The sequence below is a fragment of the Gopherus evgoodei genome, chromosome 10, assembly GCF_007399415.2.
Source record: "Gopherus evgoodei ecotype Sinaloan lineage chromosome 10, rGopEvg1_v1.p, whole genome shotgun sequence".
Lineage (NCBI taxonomy): Eukaryota > Metazoa > Chordata > Testudines > Testudinidae > Gopherus > Gopherus evgoodei.
In genome coordinates, this window is record NC_044331.1 from 82,869,190 (window position 1) to 82,892,088 (window position 22,899).

Consider the following 22,899-nt stretch of genomic DNA (forward strand, 5'->3'; position numbering starts at 1 on the left):
CCCACAGGGATCAGTTCTGGGTCTGGTTCTGTTCAATATTTTCATCAATGATTTAGATAATGCTATAGAATGTACATTTATAAAGTTTGCAGATGATACCAAGCTGGAAGGGGTTGCAAGTGCTTTGAAGGATAAGATTAAAATTCAAAATGATCTGGAGAGATGGTCTGAAGTAAACAAGAGGAAATTCAATAAGGACAAATGCAAAGTACTCCACTTAGGAAGGAACAATCAGTTGCACACGTACAAAATGGGAAATGACAGCCTAGGAAGGAGCACTGCGAAAGGGATCTGGGGGTCATAGTGGTTCACAAGCCATGTATGAGTCAACAGTGTAACGGTGTTGCAAAAAAAAGCAAACATCATTCTGGGCTGTATTAGCAGGAGTGCTGTAAGCAAGACATGAGAAGAATTCTTCTGCTCTACTCTGCGCTGATTAGGCCTCAACTGGAGTATTGTGTCCAGTTCTGGGCACATTTCAGGAAAGATGGGGACAAATTGGAGAAAGTCCAGAGAAGAGCAACAAAAATGAGGGAAGATTGAAAAAATTGGGTTTGTTTAGTCTGGAAAAGAGAAGACTGAGAGGGGACATGATAACAGTTTTCAAGTACATAAAAGGTTGTTACGAGGAGGAGGGAGAGAAATCATTTTTCTTAACCTCTGAGGATAGGACAAGAAGCAATGGGCTTAAATTGCAACAAGGGCGGTTTAGGTTGGACATTAGGAAAAACTTCCTAACTGTCAGAGTGGTTAAGCACTGGAATAAATTGCCCAGGGAGGTTGTGGAATCTCCCTCACTGGGGATTTTTAAGAGCAGGTTGGACAAACACCTGTAAGGGATGGTCTCGATAATACTTAGTCCTGCCATGAGTGCAGGGGACTGGACTAGATGACCTCTCGAGGTACCTTCCAATTCTCTGTTTCTATGGAAATTGTTCCTAGACACCTTCCCCCTGAACCCGGCCTCTCCACCCCGCAGGGTAAATGTGCTGAGTGTGCCCCTGCTCTCGACAGCACTGAGCCTTAATGGCAGGGCCCAGCAGGGTCTATCTTGTTAGCGTTCCTGGTGTCTGCAGTCAAAGAGCTGCTCTCCGAGCAACAACAACACGCCCTTGTTGATACATGCCCTCGCAGCCAGAAATCTCTCTTTTTCCTGTAATGATGTAATCAGTCCCCCAGCCCCTTTAAATGTGGGGGGAGGGATAGCTCAGTGGTTTGAGCATTGGCCTGCTAAACCCAGGGTTGTGAGTTGAGTCCTTGAGGGGGCCACTTAGGGATCTGGGGCAAAAAAGCTGTCTGGGGTTTGGTCCTGCTTTGAGCAGGGGGTTGAACTAGATACCTCCTCAAGTCTCTTCCAACCCTGATAGTCTATGAATCAGAGGCTGCACTCCAGAGGATGCTCAGCTCCACAGGACTGTGTTACATCACAGAGGGTGATGCTGAGATCTACCCAATATTCTTCCAGCAGGTTGTGTAGCCTCCTTCATCATGGCTATAGGAAATGCATGCGCTATAGGGGACTGAGTCCGTCTCCCTGCAGGTCCCCTGATAAGATGTTAAAGGGATGCTGTATTTGATCTTAGAGGAAAGGCCACCGTTATGTGAACAGCAAAACATGGCAGTCAGGTAGCAGGTGTGTAAGAAGTGAATGGATCAGATGTCTCCCACCGCTAGGGCTGGGCGTGTCCCCCAGGTGGCAGGCGTGGGAAGGGGGTAGCTTTGTGAACTGGCCCCACTGCGGCCTGCTCCCTCTCGGAGCTCTTCTGTCCGGAATTGTCTCTACCCATGTTGTGCAGCCTCTGTTCTGTTTCTCTTCTAGGCATGGCTGACCGAGATCCATGAATACGCACAGCAAGATGTGGTCCTCATGCTGCTGGGAAATAAGGTGAGTTGGGCCTGGCCACAAAGCCAAGCTAGTTCCCGGACAGTCCCCGTCTCATTGCCAGTCAGGTCCAGAATGCCCCCACCTATGAGAGCTCCGCAGTAGTGGGCATTAGCCATCTGCAGATGTAGTTTCAAAGCCTAATATTGGCATGAAATGTTGGGGGCTCTCGGGAGCCCAGGGATGCCTCCATCATGAATTGGCAGGAAATCTGCTTTGTTCCTTATGCTCTCTGAAGCAGGCAACATTCAAAGCTGGGGAACCTCCCCAGGAGGCTTCCGGTGCTGCTGAGCCCTCAGCAAGATCTCTGAGCAAATGTAATCAGGAGAATTAGGCTATAGGGGGACGCAGACTGGGCTAATTGTCTGGCAGTGCCCTGCCCTCACTGTGCTGCGGCATTTGCTGGTCCATGGGCCTGACCCTTACAAGCGACTTGGGCTCCCTTTCTGAGTATTCAAATTACCAGCTGCGTGAGTGACCATAGGCCGGGGCACCCGGTTACCGACATGGAGGTGGGTGGGGTCCTGTGTCTGGGGAGGTTTGTGTTGGCAGAGCCTTGCTCCTCTGACTCAGCCTGTTTTTCAGAATTGGGGTGTGTGATATTTCTTGGGGGAAACTTCCGTTTCTTCACTTTGTTACATTGTTGCCTGATGTCAGCATGCCCGGAACCTACTGTACAGCGTTAGTGACGCTTAGAGCATCTATCACCTCTTCTCTCCAAGGCTTTTGACGCACTTTGCAGACAGTGGGTCCAATCCACTAACAGATTTTACTGGCTTCCACTGGGGGAGAATGTGGGCCGAGAGCCCCTGTACGCCACTGTAGTGCAGGCCCTTACTACAGTGGCAGAGGGGGGGTTCCATCGCGGTAGTAAATCCACCCCCTGGTCAGTGGAAGAATTCTTCTGTTGATCTAACTGTGTCTACAGTGAGGTGAGGCTGACCTAATTACATCACAGCCCTGAGCAATGTAGCTACTTGACCTAAGCTTAGACTCCTAGACCTCACAGAACCATCGTCTAACCCACTGCGAAGATGCAGGATTTGTTGGGCCTCAATCTCCCAAGACAGACGGCTCCAGCTTCCTTCTGAAAACCTCTAGTGAAGGAGCTTTCATGACCTCCCAAGGCATCTGCTCCATTGGCTGACAGTTCTTAGTTAGGGAGTTTTTCTGGAGATTTAATCTAAATACGGTAGTTTGAACCCATTGCCTCTTGTGCTGCCCTCTGTGGCAAGAGAGAACAACTTTTCTCCATCTTTTTATGGCAGCCTTTTAAGTAGCTGAAGACCACGATAGATGTCCCCCCTTAATGTCCTCTTTTCTAGGTTGGGTCTGTGGGTTATTACTTGGCCAATGTTTGATTCTTGTGTGACCATGAGAGGTGCTTTCCATCGGTAGGCTCCGGAGGAACAGGGGCCTGTTCGGTATGGAAGCGGCAGGCCTGTCTGGAGATCTGCTTTACTGACTGGTTTCTTCCCCAGTCTACAAAGCAGGTCCTTAGTGGGAGGAATGAAGAGGTGTCCGTAGAGTCTGGATATATGTCAGTCCCTGCCTGTGGGGATCTAGTAATGATCATGCTTCTCTGAGGGTTGGTTCAGCACTTGCTTTCCTTCCTGAGAAGCAGAGATCTGGACAGACAGATCCTTGCCTTCTCTCTCCTTAGTGATAAAAACTGGGGCACCTAAACTGTGACTTCCCACCTGGCCAGGTGTCAAAAGGCCGGACCCAACTCACTCGTAAACTAGCGTGGATCCCAACCAGCTGCATCCTCAACCTGGGCAGCAACCAGTAAGGCCAGGTGCCCTCTGGATCCAAGCAGCCTGGCACTTCTCTGGCTGCCCTGCCTATGCTCCCCTGGGTTTGAGAGCGGGATCTGCGCTAGCCAGAGCCAGGCATGCTTGTCAGATTCTTCTGATACCAGGCTCCAATTTTGTCGGCCTGAGACTGCTCTCGCCTTGGTGCTGTAAGAGCTGATTTGCAGGAACATTACAGAAGCCCTCCAGGGAATAGTGACTTGGAAGCAAAGCTTTGGGAATGAACAGAATCACTCTTGTCTTCATTCAGATCTCCTCACCTACAAATCAGCCTTAGCCTTTCCGTTTCCCATTACTGGGGAGGGGGCTGCTGCTGGGAATGAGGGGCCAACTCCTACGCAGTGCTGGTTGCTTCCGCTAACCTAAGCAAATTGCAAACACTTCTTGTTTATTGCATCGTGCCAGCTGCCGGATGCTGAGTCTGATCGGGACCTGCATGCGTCTGCCTGGGTGTGCATGGACCAGTGGTCTATTGAAGGGCCTTTCTTGTTCGTTCCGGGGTGTCTCTAGGAACTTCTTTGAAGTGAATGCCTTGGTGATTCCATCTGGAACTTGTTGAATTTAATTTCCATTCCAGCCTACTCTTCCACACCCTAAGGGTACATTGCTCTGCACCCCTGACCCCCGCGCATGGCTCCTTCCCTTTATCCAGAGAGCAGCGACCCAGCGGTTGACCTGGGCTGATTGTATCTTTGCTGGGTAGAGAGAGAACATCAGATGTGTGCTTGTTTCCCTGTTGACTCAATTTACGGCAGCCCTGCCACTCCATCCATTCATTGCAGGAGACTCCTTGGACAAGTGCAGCTTTAATCTCTCTCTGGGGCTGAAGCCAAGTGTGTGTCGATTCACTGCTTAGTTCTCCAACTCGATAACTCTAGACTTTCTGCCTTCTACTGGGCCATCATTCAAGGATCTCAGAGCATTCAACAGGCATAAGTTAATGCTGTCTCTCATCCCCCCTGCGACACAGGGAAGTATTCGTCTCTCCATGTTATAGATGGGAAATTGAGGCACAGAGTAGCTAAGAGGATTTGTTCAAGGTTAAGTTAATGACAGAGCCGTGGATGGAACCCAGAAGTCCCAATTCTCTCTCTTGCTCTGAGCATTAGAACATAGGCCCTCTTTCATAGAGCAACAAATCATGGCACAGAAATTGCCCTCTTTGTGTTTTCCCGGCTCCAGCAACTCAAGCTGGTCTCCCCAGCACATATATGGGAGAAAAGAAGCCTCATCCTTTGGCCCAGCTCTCTGGTAAAGGAAGTGAAATGTGATTTACTGGTGAGGCGGGGATGCTGAGTGACTGTACTAGTCATGTCCATGTCAGCCTGCACTCCATAGCTTTGCCTGACATTGCTCTGCTGATCCATTGCAAATTGCTCTTTGTTGTTATTGCTGCTAGGTGGATTCGACCCAGGACAGAGTGGTAAAAAGGGAAGATGGAGAGAAATTAGCCAAGGTACGTGTCCCCTCGCAGCCCAAGACTTCGCTCAGCTAAATTAGCTGCTGCTTGCACTTGCTTGGGAAAGTTGCATTCACGGTTAAGCTGTGAGGCTACATCAGCTAAACAGTGAGCCTCCGATGCTGAAGGGTGGGCCAGGGGCCAGTCTGTAGTGGGAAGGAGCCTGCGCGGTGCTGCCTTGGATTGCTTGACGTTTTCATTTCTTGTGTTTCTTTCCCCTCCCTCTCCTGCCCTCTGCCTCTCCTTGTGCTTTCCCAGCTCCTTCTCACCCCTTACGCTGCCCTCACTTTGCCACCTCGCTGCTGTTTTCAGTGCTTTGCAGAATAACCCTCCTCCTGGTACTTTTCCCAGCAAACCCTCCTGTCCTCCCTGAGTTTCCCCTAAACGCCACATTCCCCTCGAGAACCCTCTCTGGCAGGGTCAGGTTCCAAAGCCTGTCACTTTGCACAGTCAGAGTCGGATGGGTTTGTTAGAGACTGGTGTCTGGAGCTGGGCTTTCTTGTACCAGGCGGACAGCAGGAACCCATGGCCTGCTCCGGGCCACTGATGGGTCTTGTACTCAGCCATGTCTTGTCTTGCAGGAGTACGGAGTGCCCTTTATGGAGACCAGCGCGAAAAGTGGCTTGAATGTCGACTTGGCCTTTACGGCCATTGCAAAGTAAGTTAACTGGCCTACCGCTGCCTCTCCTGTTGGAATGCAATCTGCACCGCACCCAGATCTCCGCTCCCTTCCCTCACTGCCACAGAACGAGTTCATTGAACGTTAACCAATAAAAACTACCGCCTGCCATTGCTATGGTACGGCATGGGTCAGCTAGCTTCACCCCCAGCCCTCCCCTGCCATCAAGACAGAATCACAGCCCCCATCTTTAAACCAGCCTCTGGGGTTTGTTTCTCTTTTGTATAAGCAGGGGGAAAGTTCTTCGAAATGGCCATTTAAAAACCATTGAAGTTGACTCTGAATTCCATTAATTTTTGGTACCAGTTGTATCTGAGGAGCAAGATGAGTTGATTCTAAGGCTCTCTCTTACATTGTCTTGCATCTATAACTCTGATTTAGGACAGCACTTAAATGTGCTTAACTTGATGTCTGAGGGCTTGTCTACATCAGAAAGTTGCAGCGCTGGTGAGGGAGTTACAGCGCTGCAACTTTGAAGGTGTACACATCTGCAGGGCACCACCAGCGCTGCAACTCCCTGTTTGCAGCGCTGGCCGTACTCCCGTTTTGTCTCGGGTGTAGAGTATCCAGCGCTGGTGATCCAGCGCTGGTAATCCAATGTAGACACTTACCAGCGCTTTTCTTGACCTCCGTGGAAGGAGGAAGCCTCTGGTAATCAAACTGGTCTCCTTCCCCGGCTTGCTCTCGCGTTCCCGGAACCCCGAGCAAGCAGGTCTCCCTTCCCTGCGGTTTGCAGGGTGGTTCGGGGAACGCGAGAGCAAACCGCGGCGAAGCTGGTCTCCTTTCCCGGTTTGCTCTCTCGTTCCCGGAACCCCGAGCAAGCAGGTCTCCTTCCCTGCGGTTTGCAGGGTGGTTCGGGGAACGCGAGAGCAAACCGCGGCGAAGCTGGTCTCCTTTCCCGGTTTGCTCTCGCGTTCCCCGAACCCCCCTTGAAGCCGCCCAACAGCGCTGCAGTGTGGCCACATCTAACACCACTTGCAGCACTGGTTGCTGTAAGTGTGGCCACTCTGCAGCGCTGGCCCTATACAGCTGTACTAATACAGCTGTAACAACCAGCGCTGCAAAATTTTAGATGTAGACATGGCCTGAAACATAACTTCAGTGGGACTTTAACCATGTGGTTAAGTGCTTTCCTGAACCACAGCCTAAGTACCTAGCCCAGGTGAAGATGGCATCAGTAAAGGCTTTTCCTGCCTGTGATTTGCTGCCGGGGGTTCCTTTTACAAGCAAAGCAATAACCTCACGTCTGTCTCTCGTGCAGGGAGCTGAAACACAGGTCCATGAAGCTGCCCAATGAGCCCAAATTCAAGCTCCATGACTACGTGAAGAAGGAAGTCAGAGGCTCGGGATGCTGCAGATCCTAAAGTGCAGGCTCCAGGAGCCAGGGCAGCTGTACAGAGACTCATGCCAAGTGTTCATGTGCCACACTCCCTCCTCGTAGACAGTATGTGCATGTGTGTTCATTGTCTGTTTATTCTCGTAAAGGTGAGCTCAGATGTGGAGTGAAAGGAGCAGAAGAAAAGGGTCTTTCTTGGTAGTTCCGACACTGGCTCTGGAGCAGCCACGACATTCCAGGCACCATGGCCCAACACCCCATTGTAGTAGTATTCGTTAATTACGCACTGTGATTGCTTCAGGTGGGGTGTAAAACTTCAAGTTCCTCCCAGGGGGATTGTCTGTCCCACATCAGTCACTGGGGACCTGTCCATTCCTACGAGCTAACGGTTGCTAATCCTGACATGGGTTTGATGCAGACTTTCTCTAACGTGTCCAGAGAGGAGTTTGGTACTGGTCCGCATGCACACCTAGACATCAAGAACTCATTATCATGGTAGCTCTTGACACTTACTCCCTCTATGGCCTTGGGCAAGTCATTTGACCTCCTTGTGCCTCAGTTTTCCTACCTGTAAAATGGGGATGGTAATACTTACCCAGCAGCAGAGGGCACGGTGAGGATTAATGTTGGAAAGGCGCAATAGAAGTGCTAGGTATTATTGTACAACTGAGGGAAACTCCACCCTCCTACCCCCACCCCACACCTCTGTTTCTGGGCTACCCTGCTCCATTCCATTTTTCTTTTCCCACTCAAGAATTCAATTATGAAAACATTTTGGGCCAGGGTATATTTTGTGTGTATTACAGATCTATAAACATGCCCGAGAAAGATCCCTGGTTTTCAAGGCAAACATTTTTGTAGTCTCTCCCTTCTTACATATGTCAGTTTTACCATGTTGTGTAACATACATTCCTTGTTAGAGGCTTCTCCTGCTCTGCCCTGCAGAAGACAAGAGCTTAGCTGTCTGGTTTTGAGTAAGCTCCTGCAAACATACCTGTTGTACAGAGAAACCCTGACTGTTTACATGTTTGATAAAGGCTTTTGCTCTCCATTATTGCTGTTTCTAGTATTCTGAGTAAGTAAAAACCCCCAATGTATTGCAGCTTATGCTAACTATCTTAACGTGGGTGATAGCGTTTTCAGACTGCAATGCTGCTTTGATTTCTTTAAAACTCTCTTGGGCTAGATCTTGCTTTCAGCTAAAAAAAATCAAGGAGAATGCTATAGGTTTTAACTGTACAGGTTTGTTAAAAGCCCTTTGCCAGCACTGTTCATTGGAATCTGTTATTTTTGTAATGCACTTCTAAATGCAATGTTTGGGGGAGTTCAGAGACACTGTTGCCAAAAGGGGATTTTTAACTGCAGATAGTTGCAAATTTCATATTTACGACTATCAGAATTAACTGCACTGAATTTCCCACCACCACTTTAATTGTGAAATAAAGTTATTTTAATCAGCAAATCAAACCCCCACCAGCTGCAAGCAGGTTGGGGGATTTACTTAGCTCATTAAAATCCACCCCCTTGTTCTGTTCAGCAGAACTGAGTTGAGTTGTGATGCTGCATTCTGTCCACACCTGTAACTTGCTCCTGCCAATGAGAGCATGGAGTTTGAAAGGAATGCAAAATTCAGACAGCCACTGAAGCAGTGGCCTCAGAGAGTTACTTTTCCTCAACGAGCTGCTTTAAAGGTGAGTGCTGTACAAAGAATTGCAACTTTAAAAATATAGATACTCTGTTAAGGTCAGTCCGATGCATTTTTAGTAGCAGCAGCAGGACAAGGAAGAGTCATAAAAACAAAAGCTGCAATCCTGACCTAGTCAAAACATGGCAATTATTTTTTCCTGGAATTTTTTTCTTAAATTTCCCATTATTTTTTTCAGATTTTTGCTTAAAAATTGTAATTTTTATTTTAATAAACACTTTTCTTCAAAACAATTTACCAAAAATTTTGATTTTTTTGTCAAGTATTTTGATGAAAATCTTTGGACAGCTGTACAGTACTGCAGCAGATACCTGCTCTAGATTCTAGTGCAATAACATATGAACCTTGGCCTGAAGAGGGAGATGCTGATAAATCCCAGCTCTCTGCTATAAGTAACTGACCCCCCCTCTCTCCCCGGCATGCTATTGGATAGGACTCAGTGTGCTGTTCTGCCAGTGTTTGCAGGCAATGAAATACATCATGTGGACTGCATGTCCTGGCAGTTGTCTCCATGAAGCTAGTGTGCCCTGTAGCAGGGCCCCATAAAGTACAACTACTGCACTCGATTCAGCAAACTCATCTGATCCCCACCCTCTCTGCCTCAGAGCTGTGTCTGGTAGATCACAGAAGCCACAGGCAGGGAGCAGAGTGGATTTTAGAAAAGATGCAAGTGGACAGCATATTTTAACTGGCATTTGTTCAAGCAGAGCAAAGATGGTTTAAGATCTCTCCTAGGAGCAGCTGCTGCCTATTCTCTGGGAAACTATTTTGTGAGTAACTGCAGCACAAACATTGTTTCCTCACAAGAGGCTATCTTCTACATATAAGGTACTTGCTCTCTTGTGTAAAGAGCCATGTGTTTGCAACAACAACCCTGTGAGTCACACACTAGACCACAGAACTATACACTCTAAAATTGTCCAATTCATGGCAGTTTTCACTTTTTGCAAGCAGCAGCAAGGGCAGAGTGGGAGCTGAAGATTAAGGAGATAATGAGTCTGGACAATAGCATTACAGCGTGCAAGTGAGCTTTGCTGTGCTTCTGTTGCTAACATCAGTAGCTCTGTCCTGCCCATCCAGATGGCAACAGGTTTTTTCTTAGTAGCCAGCCTCAACCTCTTTGGCCAAGAATATTAATGGAGATAAGTGGCACTCCTGTTCATTGATTCTGCTGCTACTGACTGGGTACCAATATTCTGAGTCAGTACAGTATTTTCAGAACTCATAGGCAGAGATAGTTGTCTGGGGCTAGGAGAGGACCCAGGAAAAATATACAGGGGGACATTAGAGCATCACTATGATTCATTTGGGCAGTGACAGTCTGGATCTGGCCAAAATTTGCCTCTGGAGCACTTCTTCCTCCTTTTGATCCGCTAAGCAAAGTCCTTCACAGAGCTTTCTGGTGGCTCCTAAATAAAGTACTTTCCCCTGCCTACTACTGAAAGAGTACCAACTTAATGAAATCACCCATAAACCAAAAACTGTTAATTAAATTCTGCTTTTAAAAGAACTGCTTTTCAGGGGTCTCTAATAGCACCTGAATATTCTCAGTACTGAGAAGCATATGGGGATCCCCTCACTGCAAGACACCAGTCTCATTCACTGCATGGAGAGGCCCAACAGTGACAACTAATTGCAAAGTACTTAATCCTAAAGTTCTCGAAGATTGCTGCCATTCTCCTAGCAGGGCATAATCCTTTGAGCTTTGCTGTCTTTGATAAACCTGAAAAGAACCCCCACCTCCATTCTTTACAATCTGCCAGCAGGAATAGAAGTATTTAAAAATCAGATATTTAAGTGAGCAAAAAAAGTCAGCGTCACTGCAGTGTGCTTTCCTGCCTTCCTCCCCAATTAAATCCCCCTAGTGTGAAGCAAACATTGTCTTACTAGCAGAAATTTAACAACCAGTATCAAATAGCTGATATTTTTTCTGGTTAAGTCTTATTTTTAAAGTCTAGGCTATCTCACTGCACCTGATTCAAGCCTTCTTTCTGCTGATTGACTTCTGCAGTCTCTCAATTACTCTACTGCAGCACTTCCTGGGATTTGTATAAGTTCTTGGCATCTACTTTTACACAGACTTTTACTGCCCCCAAGCGAGGAAGTATTCAGTACAATCATAAACAAGCCTAAGAACCCTGTGTTGTGTGCACTAACAACTTGCTGTCACTTATTTTGCAGTTTTTATGTTCTGTTCCTCTTAATAAATTTTTTTTAAGAGAGCCTCAGTCTTCACAACTGTATCTTGTTTTCAACATTGAGCACCCAGTTGAGTAGAAACAAAAATAAAACCCAACACCCTCAACCGTTCAGTTACCCCAACCACAAAAAAAACCCCTCCATTGCTGTAGGAAGCATCTCTATTTCTGATCTCTCCCTTCCATCAGAGCACTTAAATTGACTTCACTGCTGGACTGAATTGAACCAGGGAAGAAAGATCACACACCTACCCAGGCAGGAACAGCTTTGCCAGGTAAACTGCATTTCAGATCTCCCCAACTGCTCTACACAGAGTCCAATGTTCTGAGCAGAAAAATACAGGAGTGAACATCTACATTGTTTACTGCTGTAGGCTAGGCCAGAGCTTCAGCTTTATGATAGGTATCTAAAAAAAATTAGAGTTTTCTGCATAATTCCAAGTTAAGTTAAATCTAAGGTTTAACCCTTCCACTCTTCTCCTTGGACATGCACCTCACCAGCTATAGTGAATTTACTATTAAATCCTGCTAGTAACAGACTGGACAGTTCAGCTTAACCCCAGTGATGTGAATAGACTATTCCAGGGGTCTGCAACCTTTCAGAAGAAATGTGCCAAGTCTTCATTTATTCACTCTAATTTAAGGTTTTGCATGCCAGTAATAGTTTTTAGGTCTCTTTCTAGAAGTCTGTAACTGATCTATTGTATGTAAAGTAAATAAGGTTTTTAAAGTGTTTAAGAAGCTTCATTTAAAATTAAATTAAAATGCAGAGCCCTCCTGGAGCAGTGGCCAGGACCCAGGCAGCATTTGAGTGCCACAGGTTGCCTACCCCTGGACTATTCTGTAACAATCTGCTTTCTCTCCCTCTAGAGCCTACATTGTCATCTTCCACCAAGGAAAAAGCATTGCATCCTACACCAAGCACTACTCCTGAACTGCTAGCAGAGCTTTTATATTCGATGTTCTGACCCATCCCATGGCTACCATGTTCATGATACCATCAAATACCCACTGACTCAGCATTAGATGTTTGTCAAATGCAGAATGAAAATTTGAGTGCCATTCACTTAATTTTCAATGAGTATCCAGCTCAGAGGCCATTCTTAGATTCTCCTTGACTAACAAGATAGGTTGTTTGGTATTGCCACAAAGTTGCCCTTATCCAGTATAAACTGCCTGCTATTACTGAACTGTTTCCAGTTTTCTCCAGCTGTTTCTCCATGCAACTTAGTTTTTTCCAAATATCAAGACAGCTCTCTGTCCACTACTGAAGGCCATAGTAGTAAACCAAAGAATTCCTCAGTGCATCAACTACGGCAGAATTAAACATCTGGCAAAAATGTGTTACCTAGCTTCTGTTAACAGGGGTTTGTCTGGACTATAGCTACCAAAGCCATCTTTGAAAACAGAATTGCTGGCTTTAGCTGTTACTTCAGAGGAAGTGTACTGAGACTCAGGACAGCTGGATTCTTACTCTGCCAGTACCTAGATGTGTCCCCTAGGCACATCACTTTATAGTTTTCCTATAAGACTAAATGGGGCTAAATCTTCCCCCACCTCACAAGAATAAGGCTGAGGTTAGGGTTGTTGAACCTTGGGCCAAAGCTACATGCTATGAAGCAGCATGGAATTAAGGACAGTCTTCCAGATAAATGTTTATTCTTGCTTCCACACCAGTGTTTTAACAGCATATTTTTCTGCTGCTCTTGTACTGCTTGTTAGAAAAGAGCCTGTGGGGAAGTACAGCTACCAGTAGTGGTACTATCACAAAGGCAAAACTTGCAGTTCCCGTTTTAACCACTTAATGTATTCTGTTCTATATATTTTTATTTGTAAAGATAAAGCCAAAGAAATGCCCCCTGCCCTTGAAACAATACTGAATTTTATGGTAGTTTAGACTAGCACTCCAGAAAGTTCCATCTGCACAAACCACCTTCACCCAGGAGTGAACACTTATCTTTGACATGTTATGTGACTCAATAGGCAAGTCTCATACATTAAAAACAGCAAACTGTTTCATTTTAATAACTTACATTTCACTCATACAATATACTTTTCATGTTTCATTCAAAATGCATAACAGGTCTCACATGCTTTAAAGTAAATCCAAATTAAAGCCTCTGCATTTGAAGTAATAAGCTTTCCAGCTGTTTTGATGCCAACAATGGGAGTGAGCTCTTCTGGTCCATTTCATTCCTACAAAGGGAGACAGCAGCATTAAACTCCAACCAGTAAATACAAATAAAGTATTAAGCCAGGTTGCAAACTGACTCCCCTCCCCATAGACTACAAACTTCTCTATTCCAGTCCTTGTCAGAGGATTTTCACCCTTACCTGAACAAGATTTAAAACTTCTGAGCTTCAAAAAAGTGTCAAATACTGCAGGTACAGTTTTCAGGTGAGGTTTCAGAAATAATGTAGCTCATCACTGGCTCAATTTTAGGGTTTGCTGGCCCTACCGAAACACGCAGTTCATTTTGGCCTCATTTTAACAAGAATCACTGGTCTAGACTCACCTCAACTTGCTCTGACCAGCGCATCAAGTAACCTAAAAACCAAACACACCGCTTAATACATCTCAGACAAGTAATGACAGTTACAAGTGCAATGTGCAGCCTCAGACATCAAGCGTAATCAAGTACTGCTTGGGCAATACTCATAGGAGGTGTCAAATGGGAAGCTCATCACAGGCTGCCCTCGGCAGGACATGGACTGCGGTAGTGAGCACAGCAGCAGCTTGTCTGCCCCCCGAACTGGGCAGGCGTTCCTCGGTAACAGAGCCCCAGGGTCCCTTCACATAGAACCAACAGCTGCGTTAGAGGCATGCTGGCTGCGAAGCTGCAGCGGACACAGGACAGCCGGGACGCGCTAGCTGGCCGGGGGATGCGGGTCCCCGTTCACACACACACCCCTGCCCGCAGCGCCAAGCGTGCCCCCCCCCCCAGCTGGCACGGGACAAGACGCCGCCCTGCCTCGCGCACACGAGGAACCAGCCTCACTCCCAAGGCGGGAGGCGTTGAACACGTGCCCGCCGGGGGGAGGGGGCCGGCTGCCTGGCCACGCCCAGCGAACACGGGTTACAGTCGCCACTGGCCCGTCCACACTAGGGCTGGACACCGTGTTAGCGCCCCGCGTCCGAGCCCCTCCCCACACCGGGGCCGGGCGGGTTCCGGCCCCGCTCACCAGGGAGCGTCCCTCGGGCCCTCACGCGCCCCAGGGCGCCAACTAACCGCCCTCACCTCAGCCACCGCCGCGCAAAAAGAACGTGCGTCCCCCTCCCGCGACCTTTATAGCCACAGCCGCCGGGCCGCCATTGGGCAGCTCCCTCCTCACGCACAGCCAATCACAAATACGCTTTTCGGTTAATCCCCGCCTCCCCCGGCTCTAATTGGTAGCTGCTCCCCTTACGCGCCAGTCCTACGAGAGACTCGTCTTTAGCCGCGCGATTGGACAATAGGTGTGACGAACGTACAAGAGTGGCCAATAATGACATGGATTGTAGCATAGAATGAGCAGATGAGCACCAATCAGAGAAAGGCGGCCTAGGACTGCTGGGATTTGTAGTCCATACGGCACGGGGTTCTCTGTACAGCCGAAGGTCAGGGGGCGGGGGGCTAGCGATGATGAACTACAATTCCCAAGGAGCCCTGGGACCCGCGCTTCCGGCCTGGCTAGGCAGGCCCAGCAAGCGCCGGGGCAGCAGCTGGAGGAGGTGGAGAGGCAGGAGATCACTATGGGCCGGTACCGGCCAACCGCGGTCGGGCCGCCGCCGCCGACAGGTGAGTGCGGGGCCGGGGCCGGATGGGAGTCCCGGCCCTGTGGCTGAGGGCCGGGGAATGGAGGGGGAGGGGCAGTGGGGGGCTGGATCACGAGGGGGAGCTGTAGGGCAGGTGGGGGGGCATGGGGGAGGCATCTAGGGGTAAAGGATCTGTGTCCGGGGGGGGGCTCTGTGGGGCAGGCTGCAGGTGGGGAGAATGGGGGGGAGACTGTGGGGAAGGGGGCTGTCTGTGTCCGGGGGGGGCTCTGTGGGGAGACCCGGGGAGGGCTCTGGGGGGCAGGCTGCAGGTGAGGAGAATGGGGGGGAGACTTTGGGGAAGGGGGCTGTCTGTGTCCGGGGGGGGCTCTGTGGGGAGACCCGGGGAGGGGCTGTGGGGCAGGCTGCAGGTGAGGAGAATGGGGATGGGAGCTGTCAAGTGGCGGGAGGCTGTGGTTGGTTGCATGACCAGGGACTGGTGTGATCTGTCCCCAGCGCTGCAACAGGGGCGCAGTTTGATCTGCCCTGCACGGGGCGGCTGGGCTTGCTGCTCAGTGCTGGTTCTGCTAGGGGAGCTCATGGAAGAAGCTCAGCACCTCAAGCGTTAAGAGGCTGTTGGCCTCTATGCATGGGGGCACTCCTATTGCTTAGCCTTGCCTGGGAATGACAAGTGTGACACATTATTGCAGCAGCTGTTCTGTGCTGCACCTGTGTTTAGCTAAGTGGTTGACAGCTCTGCGGAGGTGCTGAGAGCTGCAGTTGGCCCCTGGATAAAGCTGTGCACAGGGTTCTCTGGGATGGCTCTCTTGATTGTTGTTTCCTTGTCTTTTATTAAAAGTTAAATAATTTATTAAATCCCAGTATGGGGGTTGTGACTGTCCTGTGCACATCAGAGCCAGGTCTCCTTATGGGACACAGGCTTCAGTAAGTCTTGGCTGCCTCTCACTCTCCATATTTCCTATCTCAATACCTTCTCTCTGCTAGGTGCTATTTTATGTACTATATCATACAGTACATTTCAATTCTATGTTGGCTAGTTGTGTTGCATGTCCTGCCCGGGACATGTGCTGCTGATTATCCTCTATTTTTCTTGATCACCTTAAAAACCACATTTCCTCCAGGTTTGTGGCTTTAGCTTTCCTATTACCTGCCTTTCAGTGTTCATTTAGTAGTAAGATTCTGCAGTCGCCTCAAACATATTTTGGTTACAGATCTTCCTCTTTGGGGCAGAGTAGAAAATTGCTCTTTGAATCTTTCATCTCAGATTGGCTCTTCAGTTCAGCTTGATTTTCATGCCAACCTCTAGCTGCCGTCCATGTGACCAGAGCCACTTTTTCCTGCTTGATCAGATTTCAACTCACTGATCTTTTTTGTTCTGTGGAGCTGTGAAGTGTGGGCTCTCTTTCAATTCAGCTTGCCTTTGTGCTGGGATCTCATTGTAAGCCACTAATCGGGAACTTGTCTGCTGTATGCTGATAGACATGAAAGGAAAGATCAGTGTAGACATCAACAACGTTTGATGCACATGTAACAAGTAAGGAGCAGGTTACCGTGTTCTCCCTATGGAGATTAACGACTCTGTAAAGAACCCCCGTGTGACACTAATGTATTTTCTGAACTTTGAAAATGGTACCAAATGATTCCTTTCTGCTCTGTTAATTTCAGTTTTTCTCCTTAAAGTCCCTGTGCAGTTTCAGTTCACCTCTGTCCTAACCTGATTAACATTTGTGGTAAGTACCTGTTGTGTTTCAGCACAGAATGGCTGCTGGCTGAGCAATCTATATAGAGCTGGAGTATCTATGTGCTCTGAGTTGAAAGGGCTGTATAAATGGGTGAGGGCCGGACTGTGCACTGGTTACCCTCGCCATGCAGAATGGGGGCAAGCAGGTCAGCCATCTCCTGCCTGCTTCTCTGGATGGCCCTCTGTCTGTGCATTGCCCTTCTTGCCCTCCCCACTGGCTCTGGAGAGTTTCCCACTGACACTGCCAAGGGCAAGCACTAGCTGAGCACTGAATTGTGTTGACTGGTAATGGTGAGGGGACACACAAGGCCTCTATGCCCATAGACCAGTGTCCCTGTAGGATCCTTGCTTCATTCTGCAATTTCTCCCCAGCAGAAGAATGCAGAGAGATTCTCTCAGAGTTTCCTGGCCCTCTATGGGTATTACTGCCCGGAGGCACAGCTGTGCCAAAATCTCTCTCACGCATCAGGTGAGATGAAAGAATGGAAATATGTGCTAACGACTTGCCTCTCTGTGCATGCATGCCCAAGTAAATTAGGAATTGATTTGTATCCATATATGTGACAATGAATATTTATATACATTTACATACATAACTGCATAGGGTTGTTCGGTTGGCTAGAGATTTTAAATAATTCTTGTGTATAGATATCTACCTGCCATGGGGAGTGTGGGGGGTTAACAGTGCAATTTTCTGAATAAGGATTAAAAATGCATATAAAAATAAAACCTATCCATGGCCTAATTGATGTCCATAGAAGTCAATGGAGAACCTCCCGTCTACTACAATGGGCATTGGTTCACACACTGGATCTGCCTGCAGTAGGCATGCTGGCATGTGTATGTGGTAACAGGAGTGACTGTCTGGTAAATCAGCTGTAAAACCTGTAAATCTGCAATAAAACTTATGACAGGCTGCAGTCCTCACAGAGGAAAACCATTCTAGTAGCTATTGCAGTGTCTGAAATAGAGTGAGCCATTGGCCACCATTGAAGGGTCAATGTTGACTTCAGCTGGCACTGTGGGATCTTGACACTTCTGAAAATGTTGCCATTTGGTTAGTTGCTGCAATGTTGATTTCGGGCCTAACTTTCCACACCCAAGTTTGAAGATTTTGATCCCAAGCTCTCTGGGAAAAGCTGAATGTGGCTAATCAAACATTTGTGGCTCATGGCTGTGAGGGTTACCCAGGAATGTAGAAGGCTGGGTTTTGGATGCTTTGTTGACATGCTGGCTATGTTCCTGATGCTGCTCATAGCAGAGCGAGCTGAGAAGTGATGCTGGTTTCAGGCAGGGCCTTGTGGGATTCTGCAGGGAATCAAGGAAGTGTGGGCTGCCAGACATTGTTTCCTATACCGGGTCTACCGGACATCATTACTGCACTAGTCAACACTTGTCACTTAAAAGTTTCAGTTTAAATCCTATGCCCAGAAACCTGTTGTGCATCCGTGTTGCTCTCCCATTTGTCCAGCCTTGGCATTTTCCCAGTCAGAGGAAGATGAGCCGTTCAGGAATGTAGAGGCAGCTGAACCTGGCCAAAGCATGAAGGGCTCACTGATGTAACTGTCAGCAACTGGGACGAGCTTGAACGTTTAAAAATAAATTCAGCTCCAAGTTCCTCCATTGTCAAAATAATTGCTGTTAAAATCCCCCCTTAGCAAATCGCAATGCAAGGTTCCTTCATCCACGGGCAGGAGCTGGGAGTTATGTTCCCATTAGTTAGCGTTCGTGCAGCTCTTGGCACATTGCAAGGTTGCTATTATGCGAGCTGCCAGGACTAGCAGAAGCCTGGATACACTTTCTTTAAATAGGAGATTGCAGCCGCATACAGTAGCTTGCTAAAGAATCTCTTTCTGTTACAGGTTCCTCCCTGGGACTTCATCTGCCCAGTTTGTCCCCAGCAGGAATTCTGCTGGGCTTGGGAGCAGACTGTGGCTCTCTGTGACAGTCAGGGGATATGGAGGGAGGAGGAACATCTCACACCTTTGGAGCCTTGAGGAAGGGAGACAAAGGGCTCCTTGTAGCCAAGGCTCACTGGGCACAGTCTAAAGGGCTCCACGTTGCCGGAGTCCGAGTGCAGACCCTCTGTCACCAGCCCAGAAAAAGAGTTTGCTCCATTGTAGCCCAGCCCTATTCTGCTCTGTAACAATCCCTACAGTGAAGGCAAAGATCTGGGCAAAGCAGGATTAACCCTTTCCTTACCAATCCACCCCATGCCATTTGTTTAATCTATCTGTAGCTATACCATTGCTCATCACTGGAGAAGCACTGAGGTGAGTGCATGGTGCAGTCAGCTCTTTGGAACACATTCAGCAGCTACCACTTAAAGAAATCTGCAGTTATCATTATTCATGGTATTACTGTAGTGGCTGGAGGCCTCAACTGAAAATGGGTCTCCATTTTCCTAGGTGCTGCACATGTACATAGTAAGAACTGGCCCCTGCCCCAGAGAGTTTAGAACCTAAATGAACAAGGTAGGAGAAAGGGCTTGGTATTTGACAGTGAGAAACTGAGGCCCAGAGAGATGAAGTGACTTGCCCAAGGACGTGTGGGAAATTGGTGGCAGAGGAAGTAGATCCCATATCTCCAATCCCAGTGCCTTCACTCCCATGCAGTGGGGATGGAGCTTACTGCACTATTTCCCAGAATCGGACTGAGGAATGCCACAGTAAACTCAAATATGACAATCTGGAAAGGACTGGATTCACTTTTTGGAGTGCTCTGCACTGTGGCTGATCTTGCTCAGCTGCAAATAAAATGCCCCAGCAGGGTGTGGCTAGGAGAAGGTGAAGATCAGTTTCTCTCTGGTGAAATATTCCTAAGTGGTGTTGGGCAACCAAGGCCAAACGGGTGCACAAAGGGGTAGGTGGAAGCATTCAGTGAGTGAAAATAGCTCCAGGAAGGAAGCCTAAGAGATGTGGTGGTGTTAGGTAACAGTAGTACCTGTATTAATCCCTCCACAGCCACCAACGCTGCATTCCTGCTGCCGGGGTGAGAAACCCAGAGGCAAGAGGTCTGGGAGTTTGTTCAGTTCAGTTTGTTGTTCTTGCTTGTGCAACTCCCCGTGGCCAGGACATGCTCTGCAGGAAGCTGTGTCATGTGACGAGCTGGAGGGGAATTACAGCAAAAGGGATTGTGAAGTAAATATGTTTACTTGGGACTGATTCTGAGAGGTGCTGAGCATCCTGCAACTTCCAGTTGACTTTAGGGTGTGCTGTGGGTGCCCAGCACCCTCAGGATCAAGACTTCTTTTTATTATATATGATCTTAACCCTCCCTTCTGGCTTTAAAATCTATACATCTTCCACTGTGATAATGTTAGTCTTTCAGACTGCTTATGGCCCTGGTCAAACTAACACATCTCCTCCATCCATGTCATCCGAAGGATGCAGAGAAGAAGATCCTCCCCAGTCTTCGAATATGAAAACAAGCAGCATTTTAAAAATCCTGTTTGCTTTTCATCCTTTTACGCTGCTTCCCACGCACTCAGATGCCACTTTGTTCTCATTGGGCAAGAGATCTGGGCCTGCTCGTTTTCCCAAACAGGCAGAGTCCCATCACTGCAGCATTAGGGGTCTCCATGGTGTATAAGTGCATTAGAAGGTTTGAGTGAGGAATTTTCAGATGCTCTCCCCCGACCCACAGAGTTCTGGTTCATTTTGGATGTTGCAAACTGTCCTCTTCCCCTTAACGCAGCCTCCGATGGGCTTCAGCTGAGTCAACAGTGACTCTTAGGAGCTAGGATAAAACATAACTCGGGGTTTCATTTGAAAGTGATGGAGAAAGGGCCGTGTGTGTTTCCCCTTGGAGATCACTGGCTGCAGCAGGGACAAACCTAAAATCCTACGACCTGATGCTTATCTCATTGGAGCAGGTTTCACAGGCCTGTAACTCCAGCTAGCCTTCTCCTGATCTACATCAGTGTTAGCTCATCAGACAGGCTCTCCACTCAGTAAGGTTCCCTGGGGCAGGCCAGAGTAAATCTGTGTGTGGGGAGGGTTTTTCTTGCTAGTCTAAATCTCTTTGGACTCAGAGAACAACCCAGACAAAGCCGAAATAGAGAGTTGGGATTGGCTGAGCTGTGGGATTTTCCAGCTGAATTTACATATCACCCACTTCTCTGCATGCCTTTCTGTTTACATCACTTAAGAGCCAGCTCACACAGATAGTGGAAGAGACATTTTGAAAGAGTAAAAGTCTGCCTGGAGCTGGAGCGCTTAGTCCTGGAAACTACTTGGTCAGCTTTGTTTCTTGCTTCCAGCTTGAGTAGCCCAAGTGAATTTCGTGCAAGGTAAAGCCCCAGGTAAGGAGTGTCCTGTGCATGTCCGCAGAGTTTCTGTTTGAAGCACAAGCGGAAGGCGGCTGTTGTTTTTTAGTAATCAGTGACAAGTGAGGGAAGTGTTATGCATGTTCATAACTGTGTGCAAAGCTGAGTAAGGAAGCTGAATGGAGCTAAAATTCAAGGATCGGGGGATTCTGCATTTCCAAAATGTGTCACAAACGCTAACTAAGGAGGTCTTGTCTGTCAGCTACTCTTAAAAATGCCACTCCATTGTAAAGTGCTCTGTGTTATTAAAGGAAACGTTTGAATGGTTCATTAGTATGGGATTTGGTACATTTTCTATCTAAGCTGCTACTAGATTTCTGCGCTTACATTTGGAAATCACCAGTGTCACATTTATCTGAAGGAATCAAGGGTCTGTTCTCAAGTGTCAAAGTACACGGGGTTCCTAGGTCTGTTCATGGCTATCTTTTGCAACCCGTTCCAATCCCTGCTATCAGTAGTATCTATTTCCTTTGCTCTGATGCTAGTTGAAAGTTTCTCTAGCAGGAGTGTTGGCTGGCTTGCATTGCATCTGATTGTTTCTGTTTTAAGCAGCAAAGTTCAGGGAGATGGAGTAATATGAGCAGACAGCTGAAACACACTGAAATTTTTCTCTTCTCATTGCTTTTGTGATATTTCTAGTAGGGGGGCAATGGTTGGCATATTTCAGATGAGTCTTTAAAGCAAACCAGTTGCACCCAGAACATGCGTTAAGCAAGTCATCCAATTTCAAAGCAGTGTTAAAAAAAAAAAAAAAAAAAAGACGCTCCATATGCTTGGGTAGAAATTACGCCTTGTGTTTCTCGGAATGCCTTTCAGTCAGAAGAATCTCCGTAGGGTGCTTTAAAAATGGAATTGCTGGACCCTGCCAGAGGAATGCAGCCACCATTAGGATGGAGCATAGTGGCTGTTTAACAGCGGACAATAGCGGTACCCAGCAGTTTAGGACAGAAGGTAAAGAAGAAAATCCAACTGGGGTGAGTTTTAGGGAGGCAGAATGTAATGTGCTAATTTTAGTGTTGAGGGTGAGGCAGGTTTTCTACCACTTGGCAACAGTTCCCTTGATATTGACAGGGATTTCTTTGATCACTTATTAAACTTTACTCCTGGGTATTTTATGGTGTTTAAATCTCTTCGCAATTCAAGTGAAAGATGGCATTTAAATCCACTGCAACCAATGTGAGTCAGACACCAGAGGTTTGATTGATTGAGGGACAGGTTAGTTTCTGTTCAGCTGTTGCTTTTTCACAGGCAAATTCCTCTGCCACAGAATATTTGAAGAGCCTGTGTATGAGTTATGGAAGCTGGGCAAATGAGAAGTGTAGGGGATGAGATCAGGGTCTGTGTCTGTACAGTAGTTTCCTGGGTCCGTTATCACCACTTCTGGGTTGGTCAGCTAATTCTAACATCCTGCCCAGAGTAGACTGTTATGCTTTGTTTCAGATGTGTATTTCTTGTGCACATATACAACACCACCAGGGCTGATTTTGGGGTGGATTCCTCCACACCCTGGCTCTGCTGCTGACTTGCTGCATGATCTTGTGCCAAAAGCACTTCCCCACTCTGTGCCTCAGTTTAACCCACCTGTGAAATGGGAGGAATACTTATCTACATCTCTGGGGTATGGCGTGGCTTAGCTAGTACATCTGCAGAACTCTGAACAAGGAAAATGCTGTGCACGTGTTCTGTGTTCTTAGGTAAAGTACTAAATTGAGCATTAGGGTTTATTTGATTATGGCAGCGCTGGGACTGGTCTGCAATCAGTAACATCCTATCGGACGTATCTCTGGAGAGCCCTTGGTAACTGAAAATAGCTTCAGATTTCTTAAAGTGAATTGTGGGACCCATTAGTGCCCATTGTGATGTGATTTTTAATTCTATTGTCTGGTTTTTAAATGTCATCGCTCATGGTCATGCTCTGATTTTGAAGCCCTGACTTCCATTGAAGCTGGGGTCATTGTCTCTCAGTAATGAGTTGTAGGACTGGGCCCTTAGGATGTAACTCGA

At 47.6% G+C, this 22,899-nt stretch overlaps 2 protein-coding genes, 1 long non-coding RNA gene and 2 other non-coding genes across 11 annotated transcripts in view; 2 read left to right on the forward strand and 3 right to left on the reverse strand.

The window, feature by feature from the left end:
* RAB26 (RAB26, member RAS oncogene family) overlaps positions 1–13,232 on the forward strand; it is a 239,763-nt gene extending 226,531 nt beyond the window's left edge. Inside the window, exons 6-10 of one of the 2 annotated variants that reach the window (XR_004002399.1) lie at positions 1,820–1,885; positions 5,096–5,152; positions 5,737–5,813; positions 7,096–7,278; positions 11,944–13,232. Coding sequence is in view for 1 of the 2 variants with exons in the window: in XM_030578410.1 (XP_030434270.1) it covers positions 1,820–1,885; positions 5,096–5,152; positions 5,737–5,813; positions 7,096–7,198 (303 nt within the window). In the remaining variant the exon portion in view is untranslated. Of the gene's footprint in view, positions 1–1,819; positions 1,886–5,095; positions 5,153–5,736; positions 5,814–7,095; positions 11,719–11,943 lie in introns of those variants that run through there. The other variant, XM_030578410.1, reaches the window with a different exon arrangement.
* LOC115658896 lies at positions 13,076–14,386 on the reverse strand. Of its 2 annotated transcripts, none has more exons than XR_004002400.1 (3): positions 14,313–14,386; positions 13,590–13,621; positions 13,076–13,269 (listed from the first exon to the last, which is right to left on the reverse strand). It is a non-coding gene; the product is annotated as an uncharacterized LOC115658896 (long non-coding RNA). The 2 variants fall into 2 exon arrangements; XR_004002401.1 differs by having other exon boundaries at positions 14,304–14,334.
* On the reverse strand, positions 13,430–13,507 carry LOC115659301. Its single transcript, XR_004002520.1, has one exon. It is a non-coding gene; the product is annotated as a small nucleolar RNA SNORD60 (small nucleolar RNA).
* Positions 13,686–13,766, reverse strand: LOC115659300. Its single transcript, XR_004002519.1, has one exon. It is a non-coding gene; the product is annotated as a small nucleolar RNA SNORD60 (small nucleolar RNA).
* A 342-nt stretch (positions 14,387–14,728) lies between the features above and the next one.
* The window catches only part of TRAF7 (TNF receptor associated factor 7), a 43,019-nt gene continuing 34,848 nt past the window's right edge, over positions 14,729–22,899 (forward strand). Inside the window, exons 1-2 of one of the 5 annotated variants that reach the window (XM_030577417.1) lie at positions 14,729–14,852; positions 16,493–16,557. The gene's annotated coding sequence lies outside the window, so the exon portion shown is untranslated. Of the gene's footprint in view, positions 14,853–16,492; positions 16,558–16,940; positions 17,038–20,612; positions 20,872–22,899 lie in introns of those variants that run through there. The other 4 variants (XM_030577416.1, XM_030577413.1, XM_030577414.1 and 1 more) reach the window with 4 other exon arrangements.